The sequence below is a fragment of the Spea bombifrons genome, chromosome 8 (assembly GCF_027358695.1).
Source record: "Spea bombifrons isolate aSpeBom1 chromosome 8, aSpeBom1.2.pri, whole genome shotgun sequence".
NCBI classification, from domain to species: domain Eukaryota; kingdom Metazoa; phylum Chordata; class Amphibia; order Anura; family Pelobatidae; genus Spea; species Spea bombifrons.
The window spans coordinates 8,555,108-8,580,514 of NC_071094.1; the positions used below are offsets into that span (position 1 = coordinate 8,555,108).

The 25,407-nt window shown below is 36.7% G+C and overlaps 2 protein-coding genes across 2 annotated transcripts in view; one reads left to right on the top strand and one right to left on the bottom strand.

Moving 5' to 3' along the window:
• Positions 1-25,407, top strand: part of BCAP31 (B cell receptor associated protein 31) — a 192,998-nt gene that overhangs the window by 40,380 nt on the left and 127,211 nt on the right. The gene's annotated exons all lie outside the window — the stretch shown is intronic.
• Positions 737-6,252, bottom strand: SLC31A2 (solute carrier family 31 member 2). The gene is made up of 4 exons (XM_053473852.1): positions 6,143-6,252; positions 5,022-5,088; positions 1,699-1,960; positions 737-1,386 (listed from the first exon to the last, which is right to left on the bottom strand). Exons 1-4 carry the CDS (start codon positions 6,146-6,148, stop codon positions 1,200-1,202), a joined length of 522 nt encoding a protein of 173 aa, XP_053329827.1. The 5' UTR covers positions 6,149-6,252; the 3' UTR covers positions 737-1,199.

Genomic DNA, 25,407 nt, shown 5'->3' on the forward strand with positions numbered 1-25,407 from the left:
CAGTCCTGCCTATGTAACACTCTAAGCCCACAAATATAGCTTCTCCTTTTGTGTTAGACATACAGAAAGTCCCATGCACGAGATGCATTTCCCATTGTATTGCTTCATTACCGTGTGTTATAGCAAGATAGCCGGTGTTGTTCGAAACCTTTGCTCTGTGGTCGTACTGATCGAATACTGCCTATGCAAGTACGTGACATTTTGAGACTGCTCAATCCCCCCCACGATTATGAGACAGACCAAGGAATCCTCGTTCCGGAATACCTTGACCCTAACATTCCAACGCAAGACCTTCTTAGCACATGATTATATAGGGTTTTACGGCCCTCTTGAGACCAAACAGTGCCTTTATCCCCCATAACCAGATGTTTTGTGTCCCCCCCCCCCAAAAAATATATTTTATTAAATCTTTTAAGTTTTAAAAAAGAAAAAAAAGCTTTTAATTATAATAAATAAACTTTATTATAGGAAAACAGGAGATGTGTGAGGAGCTTATTGCGAGGTTGGTTGAGGAGTGAGGGGGAAAGAGTCCCCCGGCCTGTTAAAAACGTTAAGGCAACGGCTGACGTTAGGAATACTTTGTCTTTTCATCGAGCGATGCTGGTATATCATAGAAGAGCACGTCTTACGAGGCTTCTAACCATGTTCTTCTTTTGTGGGTCCGCTGCCTCAGTTCCCACCAAGTGTTTTGAAAGTCCTTCAGCCGGTGTAAATGGCCATCAAAACCATCATGGAAAAGTGTAGTCTCTTAGAATATTTCAAATGAAAGCAGTGCTTCAGGGGTCCGGTTTCACAGGTAGCAACCTTTGTTGCAAACAAAAAATCCTCAAACAAAGATGAGAGCTTTTAAAAATCCGGTTGAGTTCTGGAGTAGTTACGGTGATAATTCGAGTGTTCTAACTTCTAAGGCTCCTTGATATCGGTTGATCGGATCATTCCCTTTACTGGTATAAAAGGGAAATTTAAAGGAAAAAGCCCCATAAACAGTAAAAACAAACAGAAGAACACCCAGAGGGTTTTAGGAGGTAGGAGAGCTAAGACAGAACAAACAAGTTGTGGATCAGCAGACTGTGACACAAATTCTATAACTATTAGGAAATGGTGTTCCGCTTGCTAGGTTTCACTGTTTTTTTCCCAGTAGGGAATCGTAGGTGGGCTCCATCTTTGGCAGACCAAACGCTGATAAACGTGATTTTATCTTACAACACATGAGGTTTGGAGTACTTAGAAAGAAATGGAAATGCCATGTAGTATCCTAGTCCCGAGCCAATAATCACCGCTATGAAGATGGAGGCGTTGTATGACATCACACACAACATAAGCATGTATCCAAGAACGATTTGGACCATATGAACAAGAGAAAGTGAACAGTGCAGGAACCACCACCTGTGTACAAAAAAAACCAAAACATGACGCATTTGTAAATTGGTCAACAGGCAAACGTATGAAGAACAGGCTTATATCCACCTTTTCAATCAAAGAAAGTTACAGTTTTTAGCGTAACCAACTACCGCTTGTGATTTGTGTTTCTCGGTGTAATTGTTTTGGAGTTATTTGGTTTTAAAGTGTGAGCTTCTACGGTTAATCTTGGCTATAGTAGAAGATAATCACAGAACCACCATTCTTAAGGTTGAAAGAGAAGCAGCAGCTTGACACAAGTACAGCCATGGTGGCGCGTGGCAATTAAAACCGTCTCACCTGCAGTTGGAGGCTACGTGGCCCGCATAGAGAGACCCTGATGTTTCTGTTTGCTGGGAAGAAATGGTGTCTCTTTCCTGCGAAGGGTCTGCAGTCACAACCACAGCTGCCTCCGAGTCTGAGGTCAGGAATGAGGAAGGAATCGGGTCGTCAGTCACTGGGAAGGCCAGCAGGGTTCTGGTAAGAAGGTTAGACTTCCAGACCTTTGAGATTTCATAGAGGATGGTAAGGAGAAGGACAACCAGGAATGACAGTATGAGACCTAGAGGGCAAGAGAGTAGACAAAAGTTATATGCAGTCCTCAGTTTCCCCATTTTTATTATTATATTATCTATATCTATGGCCAACGATTTCCGGAGCGCTTCTTACAGTCCATACATTAAACTAGACTAAACAGTCTAAGACAAACATTAGGCAAAGGGGACCCTGCTCGCAAGCTTACAATCTAGATAGAATGGGGTATAGAAACACACAAGGTCGAGAGAAAAAGGGACAGATAGTGCCATAATATATGAAGGCTGATGGGGTTGGGAACAGAGAAATATACACGGGTGGCAGGTATTTGAGAAATGTCCTTAGAAGTAGAAATTGGTAAAAGGGAGTGGAAGAACTGATGGGTTTGGTCCTTGAAGGTTTTTGCCTGGGGTATTGGGTAGAAACCGGAGAACAAAGGTTTGAAATCCAGTTATGTCGGTGCCCTCTACAGGCTGATGCCTTGAAGTGTAGTTGGGTCAGGCCATCAACTTTAACTTTTGACTTGGGTTCAACCAATACACTGGCAACAATTGTTGGGCTTACTTACATTTTAATCAAATAATCTCATTACGGTTTATGTGGAAGAACTGAGCTGAAGACCTAGAACAAAAAAGGCTTCAAACCCCCATAAAACATGAAAAGGAAGTTAGAGACATGAGGAGGAAAATTAAATTAGGATAGTCTATATAGAGAATGATAAATTGCATACATATGATGAGTATTTCTGGGTTTGGGAGTTGCCAAAGAATATAATGCATGCATGGCAAGAGACATGTGACCTCGAAATGGAGACAATGATATCTGCATTATTATCAGGGTATAGATATCCAGCTTCAATATATAGTTTTAGTGTGCAGACAAGCACCGTCACAAAAAGACTGAGGACCCTCGATTATTTCTTGACCTTCAGTCACCATTAAGATTCACCCAATGATGTTCCTTTCTGTTTTTGGCAAGGGGCTGGTAAGCTATGTCAGCTATGGTATGATTTCGTTCGTGCTAGCCAATTGGCTAGCAAGTGTATATGTACATTTTCTTTCTGTCTAGCCGTAGGTTTGTGTGAGCAGATGTTCCAGGTTTGTGTATATGGAACTAGTTTATAGTTCTACCATTTGGAACAGGGGTCCCCAACATGCAGGAACCACTGCTACCTCTCTGTTATCTCTGAATGATCATGAATATATCTGGGCACTTCCTAGGGTTGGCCAGCTGGAGGTCCTCTAATCCAAGTTCATTCGGGTTGTGGGGCCACAGGTAGGGGTTGGGCTTGCCCAACAGACTTTAATGGGAAATAACTAGGCTTGGAATGGTGTTTCCTCTCCCCAGTGATTGAAGAAAATTACCCCGAGTCTCAGGGAATGAGTGCTTATAACTGGGACCCATCCACTTTTTACCCGGAGACCCTCCAAGTAGGGGAACAGTGTTTCTCCAATAAAGGCTGTCTGGAGCTACTACCCCCTTACACAAAGCCACACTTCCAGAAGAGGGAGAACTTCAGGTAGGTTCTCCCTCTTACCTCCCAGAAGTAACCCAACCCAAGAAGTTCCCAGGTGTGCACATGAGCAACCAGCACACTCCGTATCTACACGAGGAAAGCTGTGTTAGAACAGAAACTCCCAGAAAGAAATACAATTAAAATGTTTCAAATGCATCTTTAACCCCTAAAACACTCCCAATACATTTACATAGCAGCTCTTGAAGTTGTTAAACTATAAGTTAGGATAAAGGTTGGAGACCTCTGTTCTTCATAAACGGTTTCTCGATGAATGAAGAACTAATCAGATTCCACCAAAGATCTATTGCAGTCTTAGTAAAGATCGTAAAAGATTCATAATAGTTGCCCGAAGATTCATCAAGGGAGGAGACGGCCTGCCTGAGGCCAAGGATAATACCAGCTAAACCGGAAAGCGATCTGCAAGTGTTTACTTGAAAATGCAGGCACAGGGATCTGAATATCTGGAAATAACACTTCATTGAGGTTGTAAAATATGACATTTTTATTTTGCTTATTCTGAACGCTATTAAATTGGTTTATTTAGTGGACTAAACTGTAAATCTGAAAAACGGGGTAGGTCAATTCCAATCAAGATATTCACCATTTATTTACCAACTGTCTTCTGGTGACTTTTCCAAATTCTACAATGTTGTTCATTTAAAATATTGAATGTTTTAAATTTAAATTTTAGATTCTTTCCAGATCCTCCTTTGTTCTTCAAACCTTTTTATAATTAATATATATATTTTTTTATATTAACCAATAGTTCCCGTGTCCTGGATTACCTCAATCTCTGACACTTCTGTATCTTCCAACATTATTCCAGCAGCAACCTGGGGATCTTAATTTGTATGCCTTTTAGGTCGTGTGCTCCCCTTTATCATACCTGCCAACAGTCCCCGGTGAGTAACCGGTGTAGATGATCTCGCTGGTGTGAAAATACTTCAGATGGATCACTTTGTGAAACTGTTCATGTTAAACATTAACCCAGAACACCTATCGAGGTTAGGAAGCCATGGAAATTTTACTTTGGAAGATATTACAGCCCTCTGAGCTCTCCAGTCCTAGAGGCATAAATTAAAGGATTAAAGAAAGGTCAAGAGGAAAGTATTTTTAATAACAGGAGATTAGCGCTAGGACTACAGGACATTATATTAAAAAGTGCCGTTCCACATAGACAGAACTTTAATTGAGATCTCTATTGTATGCTTTCCTCAAAAGGTTCGATGACTACACCAACTTTTTGTTTGTTTGTTTCATCTTCTATGGCAATAGCCTATCAGTGCCTGCTTCTCTGTCACATGACAATTAAACATCCCTTAAAAAACCTTCCATTCTGAAGAGTTTGGGGATTCATTGGTGTTTATAATGCTGTGTTTATCCAGGCTAAATCATTTGCTTTTTAGAATGCTTCGGAGGCGCCTACAACCACCTGGAAACCGAATACTTTTTTCTCAGCGGTTTGTGCTGTCACGGTCTTTAGAGAAATAAGTCTGTGTCGATGGTTTGGAAAGTACATTTACAGTAAAAGCTGGGGTTCAGATACTTCACCCCAGAAGTTTATGCCACCTACCTGCCAGTGTGTGGACCGTCCAGAAATCAAAGAGTAGAGTAACATTCTCGGAGAAGACAAAATACATCTGTAGATAAAGAATATATGTGGAAAATGGGCTTTATACTCGTTCTCTCGTCTATTGTTCCGGCCGTTCTTTTGTATGTTTTAATAACATTGTACATATAGCCTTGGTGAGCCGGGTCCAGAGCTCAACTCAACAGGTTGAGTTGAGAGGTGACAAGAAAGATGAAACACATCCATTCACCAGAATCATTTCCAATTTTTAAGGGCCAACCCTGGTGAACTTGTCTAGAATTTACTTTGCATGATGTATAGTTAATATGCAGCGGTCATTGGAATGTCACCTCGCCCTCTCAGCAACACACTTTATGGGGCCAGCTCAGCCCTCCTTGGAGAAGATACTCGGTAGGGTTGGCCCTTTACTACGGATAGTAAAACGGGAGTGTGAAACGTTTCATCTCAACTCAAAGGTTAGGGAACAAAAACAGGATGTATCAATATCCTAAACATTTTTGTTGCAAAAAAGGGGTTAATATCCTTTGCAATCGGTCACACAATGGAAAACTAACCAGGAAGACGTTTATTTGGTGAATTCCGCATTTCTGCTAAGAAGAGGGTTAATCAGTAAATCACTGATTTAATTGGATAAGTCGTTTCCTAAGAGATCGGTTGTTTTCTGCTTGTTATCTTTATGCATAAGGTTAACCCTTTGGCTGTCAGAGAGTATGCAAAACACAGTAGGTTACCCCTATAAATAATTCAGCCCATAGTATTTAATAGCATTATAGTCCACAGGATTATTATGGGTCATAATATATTTTTACGTCGGCCGAGTTGCAGCCTTAGCAATGCACAGCCGAATAGAATTTAAAATAAATAAGAGGCTTCCCAGTATGTCTTCTCAGGTACTGGGTTATTATTATTATGATTATTATTATGTATTGTTTTATATAGCACCATCATATTTCACTGCACTGTACAATCACTTTTCTCTTAACTTTACTTTGCAAGTTTACCCGTAACAATGAAGAGATTAACCTCTGATGTGCAAACCTGTATATCGCAGGAGAAACAATGTTAAAGAAATAGCAGAACTGTCGCTGAATGGGTTAACTCACCTGCATGGCATCTGCTTGGAACTTCTGTGTGAGGAGGAGAGCCCAGGAGATCCTGCACCACTACACTACATTTGGTGTCGCCTAATCAGCTGACTGTGTCGGCTCGCTGGTGCATGCTGGGAAGAGGGGGGTTATGTCTCCATAGGTTTCCACGCCTACACTTAAAAGCTTATTAACATGTTCACTGCCGGAAACACTGTTAAAGGGACATTAGCGTATAAAGATTACGAGGTCTCGTATAGATGAACTCTATGAACAATTAAATCTACATATAATCCTGTCCCAACAGCTATAAAATAAATACTATATACTAAAAATATATAAATAATATTATTATTATCATGGCTGGATTAACCATACCTCCCAACATTTCAAAATGTGAAAGAGGGACACTTTTTTTTTTAATCACTCTCACGGATTTGCACTTTACAATGCCGCGCTTGCATCGCTACTTAAAACACGCTACATTTTTGTCAGCACAGTCATGCACATTAAAAATAAAGAACACATCGAATTCCCATGAGGCTCAACCAGACATACTACTTCCATGATGCTGGCTGTACATCATGGGAAGTGCACTTAACAGTATATGTTAGCTGTGAATTACAATTCCCATGATGCTCGGCCAGCCAGGTGTCCACATGACTAGGCATCGCGGGAGTTTAAATTCACAACTAACACCTGTCACATCATCTGCTGTTAACTACAGTTCACATGAGGCTCAGCCAGACATACTGCTTCCATGATGCAGATGCTAGCTGTGAACTACAATTCCTATGATTCTCAGCCAGCCAGGTGTCCATCATAATGCTGACTGAGTATCATTGAAAGAGTAATCAACAACAGCAGAGATTTTTTTTTTTTATAATTAAAAAAGGCTAATGTTAGCCTCCCTCCCAGGACCCTTACACACAGCCTTTACACACACCTGCCCATAAACACACATATACACATACACTGCCCTTATACACACACATATACACATACACTGCCCTTATACACACACATATACACATACACTGCCCTTACACACGCCTCTCCACACACACTGCGTTTACACACACCTGCCCATAAACATACATATACACATACACTGCCCTTACACACACCTGCTCATAAACACACATACACATACACTGTCCTTACACACACATATAAACATATACTGCCCTTCACACAACTGCCTTAACACATACATATACACGTGCATTGTGCTTACACACGCATATACACTGCCCTTACAGACAGCTTACAACTACCTATACTGCTCTTACACACACCTGTCCATACACACGCACAAGCCTACAAACGCATACATTCATATACACTGCCATTACACCCCTTTCTCCCCATCTCTTACCTCTTCCACCATCCTTCTTCCACCATCCTTCTTCCTTCATTCTTCATCCTCCATCCTTCTTCCTTCATCCTCCATCCTGTGGTGGGAGTGCAAGGCCTGTCACTTCAGACCTTGCTTTACTGCTATATAAGGCTATTGCTGCAGAGCGCAGGGATGATGTCACATCCCCGCGATTAGCATTTTTTGCTGGCGCGCAGTGATGAGGGAGCAGTAAAGCGAAGTGACAGACCTCGCGCTCCCTAATGTTGAGCCGACTAGAGGGAGATCGTGATCTCCCAACAAGTCCTGTAGGCTGCAGCTGCACCTGAGGTGAGAACGGCTCTTGCCTCACTCTACCTCTGCCCCTGCAAAGCGGGACAAAGGTAGGGATAGGAACATTTAAGACACGGAGCGTTGCGTTATGGCGTCATATCACAGCGCATTACATCTAAAAGTTGCTGTCAGGCTAGGGCACAATCTATTACTAGAAGTTAGAATGCGGATAAAAAATGGAAAAAGAAGGCAAGCAAGATTTAAAAAAAAAGGGGAAGAAGAAAAAGGCGAGGAAAAGAAGTCAGCAAGTGAGGTGGAAATAGAGAGAGGAAAGAATAGAACAGAAGGAAAAAAGAACACAAGAGAAAGAAAAGGGCCAAAGTGTCTAAAATTGGCCTTGATTATTATTTATTGTGTAATATAGAACCATCGCATTTCACAGCCCTGCACCATGGATAAACAGAACATATCAAGTACATAAAATGAAGACTTAAAGAATCAAAAGGGCCCTGCTGGAACGAGCTTACAACCTACATACAGAAACAGAACTTTCACTTATAGTGTGAGCGGTTATATGATATAATCTTATCTAGCTGTTGCTGATAAAATGCTTTGTTTTTGGCATTTCAGATAAGCCTGCGGCATTACTCTACGGCTGCAATCATTATTCATTATTATTCTCAGGAGATTAACTGTATATGTGGTGGAGATGTGAGAAATGGATTGTTACATGATGTTACACCATGCCTTCTTTAAAGCAGAGCAAAGCAACTCTCAATGTTTCATAGGGCCAGGATTAAGGACCTCGGGGGGCCCCTAGGCACACATAAATACTTGTAATGTTACCCTTAAGAGCGCCCAACCTCCAGTTACAGTAGGCCACTGCTCCGTGGACTGCGGTGGGTTCTGGCAGGTTACTCATTAGTGCACCCGGGTCCCTTTAGAGGTCGGGGTCCCAAAAAATGTGTTCCTAATGGATGATAAAAGGACACTTTTGATTGACAGGGTGCGATCAAAAGGTGGGCGTGCGACAGGGCAATAACTTAACTAGATCAGTGACTATCCTAATGACTATGACACCTAGACGTAGAATATTGTGTTTTATTTCCATGACTGAAATATTAATTTAAATATTATGTTATGCATTAATTTAGAGATTTCTTGTTTTACGAATCATTATCTGCCGTCACTTTTTCTTTCACGTTTCCCATACTTACCGATAATCTGTTAAATTTTAAACGTATATATTGGCGTTTACAGATTTATAATATGCAATTTATATTTAGCGGAAACTCAGTTTATGTAGGGGAACAATTATCCTACTGTATTGTTCCCAGGATTTGGACAATTATTATTATTATTAGAAGAGTGAGTGGACAATAGTAAGGGGCGTAGGACTGAAAGCGATTAGTTATCGAGTATAGTCCCTTAGCTAGCAAGTATCTCAAACATAATTATAGTGATTAGAAAAATAAAATACTATTAGTTTTAATAAATACATTTAATCACAAGAAAATCATATGTAATCTTTGTCTTTATGATGCTCCCTAGAAAAAAAAACATAAGCAAGAAGCATTTAACCATTAGTTATCTGAATCTGCCTTTCTATTATATATTTTTTTTATCAATCTGCTGTGCTAAATATTATATTTTACCTATCATGTAATTTTGTACAAAATTCTTCAAACAGAGGTGGTCCACTTTCGGAGGTAGGAATACAGTGGGGTCGGGTATCGTAAGCGTTACCCAGCGGTGAAAGCGCTTGCTCAGTCTGCGAGGCAAGGTAAGGGTGCGAGGTAGTGAGGTGTGGTTGATAGTGTGGGGTAAGAGGGAGTGAGTATGTTTTAGTGTACATGTGTTTGGGTGAGGAAGTGTGTATGTATTGTGTTACGGTAGCTGTGTATATGTAAGTGTGGACAGGCAGGGGTTAACAGGTTCTAGGATACAGAGATGACACTTTCACTCGAATGAATTGTGCATAATATTTAGTAACCACATTGAAATTCAGGCATCATTACCAGACAAAAGAGCAATGGAACAGATTATGCTTCCCAGTGCGAGACGCGCTGCGGGGCGGCAGGGCTGCGAGACGGGCTGCAGGGCCTACGAGACGGGCTGCAGGTGCCAGGCACCATAAAGCGATCTGTGACAGAGTTGCACCATTTCCGGAGTCTACGAGAAGCTGTCTGCCGAAGCGTGCTCGTTATTACTTATCTAAAAATGTACGGCGACTTTCATCAGAGCGTATTTACTAACTCTTATCTAGGATAATTGTTCTTGCGCTTTGTACAGAAGGGGGGGGTATTATTCCAACTTATTATTTTGAGACAGAGCTTTTGTTATTGCACAAAGAACAACAGGCCTATTAACCCTTTCCTTAACAATTAACCCTTACACACACATGCCTTCATCACACTATTAACCCCTTTGCATCACAGTTTTCTTCCAGGCACTATGTATGGGGGGGAGGACAATAGGTTGGGGGGGTACTCAGCTGAACCTGCCCCCCTCAGGCCAGCAGCTTCCGGTCTTCTCTTGATTAACAACAAGTTAATTTATAGCAGGCACCCATATTTCCAGCCTCCAGGGCAATGCATATAATTGAGCAGTAACAGGGAATACTACTTTTATTTTGCCGCGGGTAGATATTAGAAGGTATGTTAATATCTCCATCAAACACTATTTCATGACGTTTCAGACCCTTTTTCCGTTTTTTTTCCTAAGCTTGGGGTCAGAAGCAGGAAAACTAAATCTCCTAAAAAAATGAAGGAAGAATGGCCAGAACAGAATGGGCACATAACTTAACATGTATGTAAGAAGACGCCCTCTTTCACATGCTTCGTATGTCCAGGGATTTCTTTTTTGTGCACACGAGGCGTAAGCAAGACATGGGACACGGCAGAACTTGATCAGACAAGAATGGGAGTGCGTGATGCCAGCATTTATACGACTCTCGGCTCTTCTACCAAGCATTGGTATGAAGGCTAGATTTATATTAAAGAGGATATTAGACACAGAAACAAATGTTGGAATACAGCACTCAGTTGTGAGATGGTGCACGAGCCAGGGTACCACCAGGGTGAAGATATGAATTAAGAGGAAGAGTTGTTGGCATCAGTAAATCCTCTTCTCGTGTCTTTCATTTCTTACACCATTGAAAAGTTGCAGTCGCCTTTCCTTAACTTGTGAAGCCATGCGAAGCTACTCAATGTCATAAGAATGAAGATGTGTGACAGTCATGAGGTCGACTGGGACATTGTTCTTAGGAACTGTGGTATACAGAGGCGTATGTAAGGTATGGCACCTATGGCTCGTGTCATAGGCGCCATTTGAAAGGGGGGCGCTAGTGAGCGGCTTTTAAACGCTGTCTTTTTTTTATGTGGAGGAGAGAGGGGTGCCTAGCAACCGCTCGGGGAAACATGCCTTGAAAGTTTGTCCTTCCCTCTGGGAAGTATAAATGGAAAAAAATAGTATAGGGCTCATACCTTATTAGACTAACGTTATTTTAGGATGTTTTCTCAAAATCCACCACCCATTCCTGTGGTATGAGTTTTGCTTTGAGGTTAATATTCTAGAACGCTCGTCTTATCTTTTTTAAAAAAACAAATCCAAATTTGCCTCTAATTCAATTAGCAATACAAGTAAAAATGCTAATTTTTTTTATATATTTTAAGGAAATATTGTTTTATAAAAGGATGTCACTAATTTTGTTTAGTTCACAGCAAAAAAATAGTGTAAAACATAAGGGTGAAAATAAAATACTAAACACAACCAGTCTTAGCATAAAGGTAAAGTATTGTTAAGGTAATCACTAAAAAAAGTGTTAAAGTGACTAAACTATCCTTCTTACACCATGCCGTTTGATGCTATTATAGTGTAATATTCTGTCTTATAAATATTTTACTAAAGTAACAATATATTGATCTTAGTGGAAACTCACAAAAACAATTATTCACAATTATTGAATTTCATTTTTAATAATAATATTTATTATTATAATTATTTTATATATAGTACCATCATATTCCACAGTGATGTACTATGGGATATATATATATATGTTTTCTAATATGTTTTATATTATGTTTTGGTTGCTTTTTTACAGAATGGCTCTGGATACAAAAGGCTTCCCTCCATCAATTGGTGTACCCAAAACAAAAGTTCTTTGTGAAGACATTCTGGATGTTAAGTACCCAGCCAGACATGTAGAGTACGTTCTCTCCTCCATACACAATGAAAGTTTGGTGCATGTTAGAGGCAAGGGTGATGCACAGTTCCCAAAACCACAGTGTATTATCAATAACAATAAAACATGGTGGGGTATACCATTCCAATCAAAGTCAACAGCCCTACCTAGTGTTAGGCAAGACCACAACATGGTATACAAAAGTTGTGATCTACCTGACTCATAGGTGCATTAAGATAAATTTGGAACTGGAAAGAGGGACATTTTCCTACATTTCCAGCTATTTTGAGAAACATCCTCTTATCCAAAGAAAAAAATGTCATATCTTACTTTTCCTCGTACAACCCCCCCCCAAACACACAAAAAGTCTGCTATAAAAAAGGTATTAGGACAGACTCCTTAGGTACCACTGCCATTCCTGTCCCTCTCTACCATGACTCTGTATTGAGAATTTTTTTTCATGGAGTATCATACAAAAGTACGGAATTGGAACTGTTTCCAATAATATATTGTAAAAAGGAAGGCATGATTGACAACCAACTGTATGCCAATGAAGTGAAATAGTGTTCTGATGCAGAGAGGCACAGTCTGAAGGTGTCCAGATTTTATATGCATTTTGAGCATTTTAATAGCGCTTAGTGAGGTTTTATATATATGAAAAATATGGGGTTTTAGTATTTTTTATTTATATTACTCATGCGTAATGTTTAACTATGATGTGTGTGAAGATTTAAATGACTTCTATACATGAGAAAAAAGACGCACTGATGCAACTTTGTAACCTTTTAAATTCATACATTGTCCTTTTTTTACACCTGTGCATTGGTGTTTTTTAATGAAGCATGAAATGCCTGGCAAAGGGCCCTAATGAAGCCAGCCCTGCAGCTCTTTAGCGTACACACTGGTTGGGCCCCATCCATTGGTCTGGATAAACGTCGTTCATTTTTGTTATTACATATGGTTACAGCTACATTTAGTCAATAGTTTTAAAAACCACAACAGACAAAATGGTCATTTAATTGTATTTATTTGTTATTAATTACAACATTAATTAATTAATAGTCCAAATAATTAGGCCACACAGAGCTGATCATGGTGACAGCTACCTCTGGACTCACGAAGAGTCACCTTTCAGCACACAGGAGAGGAAAAACCCCCTTAGGGGGAAACCTCTGGGGAACCATGGCTTGAAAGTTTGTCCTTCCCTCTGGACACTAAGAGGTTAACTGTGTACTTATACCTGTAGATAAGAAATAGGAAAATGTAATAGACAAATAGCTCAACACAGAAGCACAAAACCTCAGTGAATAATTATGCCTCCACCGCAAGCTCATTCCATTGAATAGGCTGCCTTAACATCATCAGTTCAATACAAATGGACATAGCATTAAACATGGAAATTGCACTACACATGGACATAGCATTAAACAATGACAAGCATTACACATGGAGATAGCATTAAACATGGAGATAGCATTAAACATGGAGATAGCATTAAAGATGGACATAGCATTACACATGGGCATATCATTAAACATGGACACAACATTACACATGGACATAGCATTAAATATAGACATAACATTACACATGGATATAGCATTAAACATGGACATAGTATTAAACATGGACATAGCATTACACATGTACATAGCATTACACATGGAGATAGCATAAAACATTGAGATAGCATTAAACATGGATATAGCATTAAACATGGATATAGCACTACATGTGGACACAGCAGTACACAAGGACATAGCATTACACATGGACATAATATTAAACATGGACATAGCACTACTCATGGACATAGCACTAAACATAGACAAAGCATTACACATGAATATAGTATTACACATAGATGTAGCAAAACACATGTATATAACATTACACATTGACATAGCATTAAACATGGACACAGCATTAAACATGGACATAGCATAACACATGGACATAGCATTACACATGGGCATAGAATAACACATGGACATAGGTTTACACATGGAGATAGCATTACACCTGGACATAGCATTACACATGAACATAGCATTAAACATGGAGATAGCATTACACATGGACATAGCATTACACATGGAGATAGCATTACACATGGAGATAGCATTACACATGGAGATAGCATTACACATGGACATAGGTTTACACATGGAGATAGCATTACACCTGGACATAGCATTACACATGGACATAGCATTACACATGGAGATAGCAAGCATTACACATGGACATAGTATTACACATGGACATATCATTAAACATAGCATTAAACATGGAGATACAATTAAACATGGACATATCATTAAACATGGAGATAACATTAAACATGGACATATCATTAAACATGGGAATAGCATTACACATAGACATAACAGTAAACATGGATATAACGTTCAACATAGATATAGCATTACACATAGACATAACATTAAACATGGACATAGCATTAAACATGGACATAGCATTACACATGGATATGGAATTAAACATGGATATAGCATTAAACATGAACATAGCATGAAACATGGGCACAGCATTACAAATGGATATAGCATTAAACACGGACATAGCATTACACATGGATATAGCATTAAACATAGATATAGCATTAAACACGAAAATAGCATTACACATAGAGATAACATTAAACATGGACATAGCATTACACATAGATATGGCTTTAAACATGGGCTTAGCACTACTCATGGGCATAACATTAAACATGAGGATAGCGCTAAAGATGGAGACAGCATTAAACATGGAGCTAACATTAAACATGGATATAGCATTAAACATGGAGATAGCATTAGACAAGGATATAGCCTTAAATATGGACAGAGCATTACATACGGATATAGCATTACACATAGATATGGCATTAAACATGGATATAGCATTAGACATAGAGATAACATTAAACATGGACATAGCATTAATCATGGACAGAGCAATACACATGTATATAGTACTAAACATGGACATAGCATTACACATAGAGTTAACGTTAAACATGGATATAGCATTAAACATAGACACAACATTAAACAGGGACATAGGAATAAACATGGACATAGCATTTCACATGGAGATATCATTAAACATGGAGATAACATTAAACATGAATATAGCATTAAACATGGACATAGCATTAAACATGGATATAGCATTAAACATGGACATAGAATTACACGTGGAAATAGCATTAAACATGGACATAGCATTAAAATGGACATAGCATTACACATAGAGATAACAATAAACATGGATATAGCATAACAAATAGAGTTAACATTAAGCATGGAGATAGAATTAAACATGGACATACCATTACACATATAGATAACATTAAACATGGACATAGTATTACACATACATATGGCATTTAACATGGACATAGCATTATACATAGATATAGCATTAAACAAGGACATAGCACTACTCATGGACATACCATTAAACATGGATATATTATTAAAAATGGAGATAACATTAAACATGGACATAGCATTAAACATTGATATAGCCTTAAACATGAACATAGCATTACATATGGAGATAGCATTATACATAGATATGGCATTAAACATGGATATATCAGTAAACATGGAGGTAGAATTAAACATGGATGTAGCATTAAATATGGACATAACATTGCACATAGATTTGGCATTAAACATGGATATAGCATTAAACATAGAGATAACATTAAACATGGACATAGCATTAATCATGGACAGAGCAATACACATGTATATAGTATTAAACATGGACATAGCATTACACATAGAGTTAACGTTAAACATGGATATAGCATCAAACATAGACACAACATTAAACATGGACATAGGAATAAACATGGACAAAGAATTACACATGGACATAGCATTTCACACGGAGATAGCATTAAACATGGAGATAACATTAAACATGGATATAGCATTAAACAGGGATATAGCATTAAACATGGACATAGCACTACACATAGAGGTAACATTAAACATGGATGTAGCATTACACATAGAGTTAACATTAAGAATGGAAATTACATTAAACATGGATATGGCATTAAACATGGACATAACTTACACATGGAGATAACATTAAACACGGATACACAATTAAACATGGATATAGCATTAAACATGGACATAGCACTAATCATAGAGACAGCATTAAACATGTATATAGCATTAAATATGGACATATCATTACACATGGAGATAACATTACACACAGAGATAACATTAAACATGGACATAGCATTAAAATGGACATAGCATTAAACATGGATATAGCATAACACATGCATATGGCATTTAACATGGACATTGCATTAAACATAAAAACAGCATGAAACATGGACATAGCATTACATATAGAGATAACATTAAACATGAACACAGCATTAAACATGGACAAAGCATCACACAGAGATAACATTAAACATGGACATACCACTAAAAATGGTTATAGCATTAAACATGGATATAGCATTAAACATGAACATAGCATTACACACAGATAACATTAAACATGGACATAGCGCTGAAAATGGATATAGCGTTAAACATGGACATAGCATTACACATGGATATGTCATTACATATGGATATAGCATTAAACGTGGACATGGCATTAAACATGGACATAACACTACTCATGGAGATAGCATTACACATAGATATTGCATTAAGCATGGACATAGCATTACACATGGACATCGTATTAAACATGGATATAGCATTTAAAATGGACATAGCATTATACATGTATATAGCATTAAACATGGCTATAGCATTAAACATGGAGATAGCATTAAATAAGGATAATACATTAAACATGGATATGGCATTAAACATGGACATTGCATTACACACGGATATGACATTAAACATGGACATAGCATTTAACATGGATATAGCATTACACATAGAGCTAATATTAATCATGAATATAGCATTAAAAATGGATATGGCATTAAACATGGACATAGCATTACACATAAAGACAGCATTAACCCCTTAAGGACAATGGGCGGTCCCTAAACCCATTGAAAACAATGCATTTTGAGCCCGTACATGTACGGGCTTTGTCATTAAGGGGTTAAACATGGACATAGCATTAAACATGGACATAGTATTACAGATAAAGACAACATTAAACATGGACATAGCATTAAACATGGATATAGCATTACACAGGGATAACATTAAACATGGACATAGCACTAAAAATTAATATAGCATTAAATATGGACAGAGCATTACACATGGACATAACACTACTCATGGAGATAGCATAACACATCGATATAGCATTAAATATGGAAATAGCATTAATCATGGAGATAGCATTAAACATGGACATATTATTAAACATGGACATAACATTACACATGGATTTAGTAATTAAAATGGACATAACATTATACTTAGAGATAATATTAAACATGGACATAGCATTATATAATTACATAGCATTAAACATGGAGATAGCATTAAAACTGTATATGGCAGTACACATAAAGACGGCATTAAACATGGACATAGCATTACACATGTATATAGCATTAAACATGGCTATACCATTAAACATTGATATAGCATTAAACATGGATATGGCATTAAACATGGAGATAGCATTAAAAATATAGCAGTACACATAAAGACAGCATTAAACATGGACATAGCATTACACATGTATATAGCATTAAACATGGCTATAGCATTAAACATTGATATAGCATTAAACATGGATATGGCATTAAACATGGAGATAGCATTAAAAATAGATATAGCATTACACATAAAGACAGCATTAAACATGGACATAGCATTACATATAGAGATAACATATAACATTAAACATGAACACAGCATTAGGCATGGATATAGCATTACACATAAAGACAGCATTAAATATAGAGATAACATTAAACATGGACATAGCATTAAACATGTACAAAGCATCACACAGAGATAACATTAAACATGGACATACCACTAAACATGGATATAGCATTAAATATGGAGATAGCATTACACATAGAGCTAACATTAATCGTGGACATAGCATTAAACATGGATAAAGCATGAAACATGGCCATAGCATGAAACATGAATATAGCATTTAACATGGACATAGCATTACACGCGGATATGACATTAAAGATGGAATTAGCATTAAACATGGACATAGCACTAAAAATGGATATAGCATTAAACATGGATAGAGCATTACACATGGAGATAAAATTACACATGGATATGTCATTAAATATGGATATAGCATTATATTTAGAGATAACATTAAACATGGATATAGCATTAAACATGACTATAGCATTAAACATGGAGATAACATTAAACATGGATATAGCATTAAACATGGACATAGCATTAAACATGGATATTGCATTAAAAATGGATATAGCAGTACACATAAAGACAGCATTAAACATGGACATACCTATACACATATAGAAAACAATAAACATGAATATAGCATTAAACATGGACATAGCATTACACGTGGAAATACCATTAAATATGGACATAACATTAAACATGGACATAGCATTACACATAGAGTTAACATTAAGCATGAAAATTGCATTAAACATGGATATAGCATTAAACAAAAATGGGCATAGCATTAAGCATGAAAATAACATTTAACATTGACATAGGATTACACTCGGATATACCAGTAAAAATGTATATAGCATTAAACATGGATATAGCATTAAACATGAGATAGCAGTACACATAAAGACAGCATTAAACATGGACATAGCATTACCTATAGAGATTACATTACACATGGTATTACACATGGACATATCATTAAACATAACATTAAACATGGAGATACCATTAAACATGGACATATAATTAAACATGGATATAGCATTACACATAGACATAACAGTAAACATGGATATAACATTAAATATGGACATAGCATTAAACATGGACATAGCATTACACATAGATTTAGCATTAAACAAGGACATAGCACTAATCATAGAGACAGCATTAAACATAGAGATAACATTAAACATGGCTATAACATTAAACTTAGATATAGCATTACACACAGAGATAACATTAAACATGGACATAGCATTAAACATAGATATAGCAGTAAAATGGACATAGCATTAAACGTGGATATAGCATAACACATTGATATAGCCTTAAACATGAACATAGCATTACATATGGAGATAGCATTACACATAGATATGGCATTAAACATGAAGATAGCATTAAACATGGATATATCAGTAAACATGGAGATAGAATTAAACATGGATGTAGCGTTAAATATGGACATAACATTAAACATAGAGATAACATTAAACATGGACATAGGAATAAACATGGACATAGCATTTCACATGGAGATAGCATTAAACATGGATATAGCATTAAACATGGACATAGCATTACGCACAGAGATAGGATTAAACATAGACATAGCACTACACATAGAGGTAACATTAAACATGGATGTAGCATTACACATAGAGTTAACATTAAGCATGGGAATTACATTAAACATGGATATAGCATTAAACATGGACATAGCACTAATCATAGAGACAGCATTAAACATGTATATAGCATTAAATATGGACATATCATTACACATGGAGATAACATTAAACATAGAGGTAACATTAAACATGGCTATAACATTAAACTTAGATATAGCATTACACACAGAGATAACATTAAACATGGACATAGCATTAAACATAGATATAGCATTAAACATGGACATAGCATTACACATAAAAACAGCATGAAACATGGACATAGCATTACATATAGAGATAACATTAAACATGGACATAGCATTACACACAGATAACATTAAACATGGACATAGCATTAAATGTAGACATAGCATTACACATGGATATTGCTTTAAGCATGGACATAGCATTACACATGTATATAGCATTAAACATGGCTATAGCATTAAACATGGACATAGCATTAAACATGGATATAGCATAACACATGCATATGGCATTTAACATGGACATAGCATTAAACATGGACATAGCATTACACATAAAAACAGCATGAAACATAGACATAGCATTACATATAGAGATAACATTACACATGGCCATACCATTAAACATGAACATAGCATTACACACAGATAACATTAAACATGGACATAGCGCTAAAAATAGATATAGCATTAAACATGGACATAGCATTACACATAGATATAGCATTACACATGGGCATAGCATTAAAAATCAACATAGCATTAAACATGGATATAGCATTAAAAATAGATATAGCAGTACACATAAAGACAGCATTAAACATGGACATAGCATTACCTATAGAGATTACATTACACATAGACATAGCACTAAAAATGGATATAGCATTAAACATGGACAGAGAATTACACATGTATATAGCATTAAACATGGCTATAGCATTAAACATGGACATAGCATTAAACATGGATATGGCATTAAACATGGATATGGCATTAAACAAGGACCTAGCATTAAATATAGATATAGCATTTAAAATGGACATAGCATTATACATGTATATAGCATTAAACATGGCTATAGCATTAAACATGGAGATAGCATTAAATATGGATATTACATTAAACATGGATATGGCATTAAACATGGACATAGCATCACACACGGATATGACATTAAACATGGACATAGCATTTAACATGGATATAGCATTAAACATGGACATAGCATTACACATAGAGCTAACATTAATCATGAATATAGCATTAAAAATGGATATGGCATTAAACATGGATATAGCATTACACAGAGATAACATTAAACATGGTCATAGCACAAAAAATTAATATAGCATTAAAGATTGACAGAGCATTACACATGGACATAACACTACTCATGGAGATAGCATTATATATGGAAATAGCATTAAACATGGACATAGCATTAAATAATTACATAGCATTACACATGGAGATAGCAGTAAAAATGTATATGGCAGTACATATAAAGACAGCATTAAACATGGACAGAGTATTAAACATGGACATAGCATTACACATGTATATAGCATTAAACATGACTATAGCATTAAACATGTATATAGCATTAAACATGGATATGGCATTAAACATGGATAAAGCATTTAACATGGACATAGCATTACAAGCGGATATGCCATTAAAGATGGAATTAGCATTAAACATGGACAGGGGATTACACATGGAGATAACATTACACATGGATATGTCATTAAATATGGATATAGCATTAAATGTGGACATATCATTAAACATAACACTACTCATGGAGATAGCATTATATTTAGAGATAACATTAAACATGGATATAGCATTAAACATGGATATAGCATTAAACATGGCTATAGCATTAAACATGGAGATAACATTAAACATGGATATAGCATTACACATAAAAACAGCATGAAACATGGACATAGCATTACATATAGAGATAACATTACACATGGCCATACCATTTAACATGAACATAGCATTACACACAGATAACATTAAACATGGACATAGCGCTAAAAATGGATATAGCATTAAACATGGACATAGCATTACACACGGACATAACACTACTCATGGAGATAGCATTACACATAGATATAGCATTAAACATGGACATAGCATTATATGTAGACATAGCATTACACATGGATATTGCATTAAGCATGGGCATAGCATTAAACGTGTATATAGCATTAAACATGGATATGGCATTAAACATGGACATAGCATTACACACGGATATGACATTAAACATGAACATAGCATTTAACATGGATATAGCATTAAACATAGAGCTAACATTAATCATGAATATAGCATTAAAAATGGATATGGCATTAAACATGGACAAAGCATTACACATAAAGACAGCATTAAACATGGACATAGCATTACATAGAGAGATAAAATTAAACATGGACATAGCATTAAACATTAATATAGCATTAAACATTGACAGAGCATTACACATGGACATAGCATTATATAATTACATAGCATTAAAAATGTATATGGCAGTACACATAGAGAAAGCATTAAACATGGACAGAGCATTAAACATGGACATAGCATTACACATGTATATAGCATTATACATGGACATACCACCACTCATAGACATAGCATTAAACATGGATATAATATTAACCATGGAGATAGCATTGCTCATGGAGATAGCATTACACATGGATATAGTATTAAAAATGGATATAGCAGTACACATAAAGACAGCATTAAACATGGACATAGCATTACATATAGAGATAACATTAAACATGAACACAGCATTAGGCATGGATATAGCATTACACATAAAGACAGCATTAAACATGGACATAGCATTAAATATAGAGATAACATTAAACATGGACATAGCATTAAAATGGACAAAGCATCACACAGAGATAACATTAAACATGGACATACAACTAAAAATGGTTATAGCATTAAACATGGACAGAGCATTGAACATGGATATGTCATTAAATATGGACATAACTTTAAACATGGACGTAACACTATTCATGGAGATAGCATTAAACATGGATATAGCATGAAACATGGATATAACATTAAATATGGAAATAGCATTAATCATGGATATAGCATTTAAAATGGACATAGCATTATACAAATAGATAGTATTAAACATGGATATAGCATTAAATATGGAGATAGCATTACACGCGGATATGACATGAAAGATGGAATTAGCATTAAACATGGACATAGCATTAAACATGGACATAGCATTAAACATGGACAGAGCATTACACATGGAGATAACATTACACATGGATATGTCATTAAATATGGATATAGCATTAAATGTGGACATATCATTAAACATAACACTACTCATAGAGAATGAGATAGCATTATATTTAGAGATAACATTAAACATGGACATAGCATTAAACATGGCTATAGCATTAAACATGGAGATAACATTAAACATGGATATAGCATTAAACATGGACATAGCATTAAACATGGATATTGCATTAAAATGGATATCACAGTAAACATAAAGACAGCATTAAACATGGACATACCTATACACATATAGAAAACAATAAACATGAATATAGCATTAAACATGGACATAGCATTAAACATGGATATGGCAATAAATATGGACATATCATTAAAAATGGATATAGCAGTAAACATAAAGACAGTATTAAATGTGGACATAGCATTAAACATGGACATAGCATTACACATAAAGACAGCATTAAACGTGGACATAGCATTACATATGGATATAACATTACACATGGAGATAGCATTTAACATAGACATAGCATTAAAGACGGATATAAAATTAAACATGGACATAGCATTAATCATGGAGATAGCATTAAATATGGACATAACATTAAAAATAGAGATAGCATTAATTATGGACATAGCATTAGACATGGATATAGGATTCCTGTCACGTTACCAGAAATTAATATGACGTCCATTTTTCTATTCTAATACATGTCTTCTATATATTTAAGAGACCTCACTTTGTTTGTCTAAAGACATATGCATGCGTTTTTTTTTACATTTTCATTATTATCATCACACCATCACTCCCTCTACCCCTCCAAATTCTGCTCACACTGGCTAAAGTAACTTTCAACCGCCTTAAACTGCTGGGACCTGTACCTTATTAGTCTCCATCGCTGTCCTTAACCCCTGTCATGGAGTATAATATTAAGCAGTGTTTGTATGTTTTAGGCGGTGTCCAAGATGAATGTGTTCTAATGTGTTTTACCCGAAAGATCAGTAATACATGTGTTAAAGAGCACTACATATATGTTGGACTCCCTGCACATACATGTGTAGAAGATCATAGCTGAGACTGTTATAAAGAGTCACCGTTCTGTGTTTTCTCTGGAAGATGAATAGTGTATGTGTGTTACAGAGAGCTGTGTATCTGTTGGGCTCCCGGCGTGTCTGTGTGCAGGAAATTGTTACAGAGACACTGTAACAGAAAGTCAGTACTATGACATCATAAGACATCGGTTCATCTCTCAATTGCAGGGGGAAGATAATGTTGCTGCAGGTTATAACTGGTTTCTTTTTTTGACTTTACATTGTATTTGTGTCAGAGATGAGGCATAGTTCCTGTACATTTACCAGCAAGCCGGTCCCTGTATATAATACAAAGCAGAGGGGGCACAGCGACGGGTTCTGGCCTAGGCACAGGCCTCCATAGTGTCCTGGGTTCCTTTAAAAAGTGGGGCACCAGGATATGATGTCATATCCTGATGCCCAGAAAGGGATGGGGCGGCAGGAAACACTATCCCACTTAGGCCTAAGTAAGCACCGAAGGTAAATACATCACTGGGGGGCAGCAGGTAGTTCTCCGTCCTGCATCCGTCCTCAGCTCTAACAATATTTATGGAGACATCATCAGGTCAAAGCCTGGATGAGGATCATGAGAGTCGCTGGAGATCAGCCTGCTGGATCCCCATGAAATCATCTCCCACGAGGCACATCAATAGTTAAAACATTATTCAAGATTGTAATGTGTGTTTGTGTTTAATAAATAGTTTTATGAATTCCCGGCTGTTGTGTGTTTATTATCCGGTTTGTGTTAAACGTATTGGCGGAGAGAGGACGATGCTCACCGTGCGGCCTTGTAGGGTGGCGGCCGGTAAAATGGTTTAAAATTAGGCTCCAGAAACTAGAGACATAATGGAAATTATTCAAATGGCACACGGTGTGCGGAGGTGCCGAGATCAGTGTGTTGTATTATGTGTGAAGAGGATGTGACCATTATGCCAGCAGGTGCTATTACAGATGTAGTGGAACTAGTCCAAAGCCCCTGTATTATGCCACCAGCTCCTGTATTATCACCCAGCCCCTTAATTGTCCCCCAGACTCTCTATTATCTCATAGCATTACACATGGAGATAGCAAGCATTACACATGGACATAGTATTACACATGGACATATCATTAAACATAACATTAAACATGGAGATACCATTAAACATGGATATGTAATTAAACATGGACATATCATTAAACATGGAGATAACATTATACATGGACATATCATTAAACATGGGAATAGCATTACACATAGACATAACATTAAACATGGATATAACATTAAACATGGACATAGCATTAAACATGGATATAGCATTAAACATGGACAAAGCATTAAAAATGGACATAGCATTATACATAGAGATAACAATAAACATAGACATAGCATTACACATAGCGAAAGTATTAAACATGGAGATAGCATTAAACATGGACATAGCATTACACATAGATATAGCATTAAACAAGGACATAGCACTACTCATGGACATACCATGAAACATGGATATAGCATTAAACATGGAGATACCATTAGACAAGGATATAGCC

What these genes read in the sequence shown, in the direction of transcription:
- SLC31A2 (XM_053473852.1), bottom strand. An exon ending in GACGGTCCACACACTGGCAG is followed by an intron (nt 1,961 to 5,021) that starts GTAGGTGGCATA and finishes CTTGCCCTCTAG; the next exon opens with GTCTCATACTGTCATTCCTG. An exon ending in CACGTAGCCTCCAACTGCAG is followed by an intron (nt 1,387 to 1,698) that starts GTGAGACGGTTT and finishes TTTTGTACACAG; the next exon opens with GTGGTGGTTCCTGCACTGTT.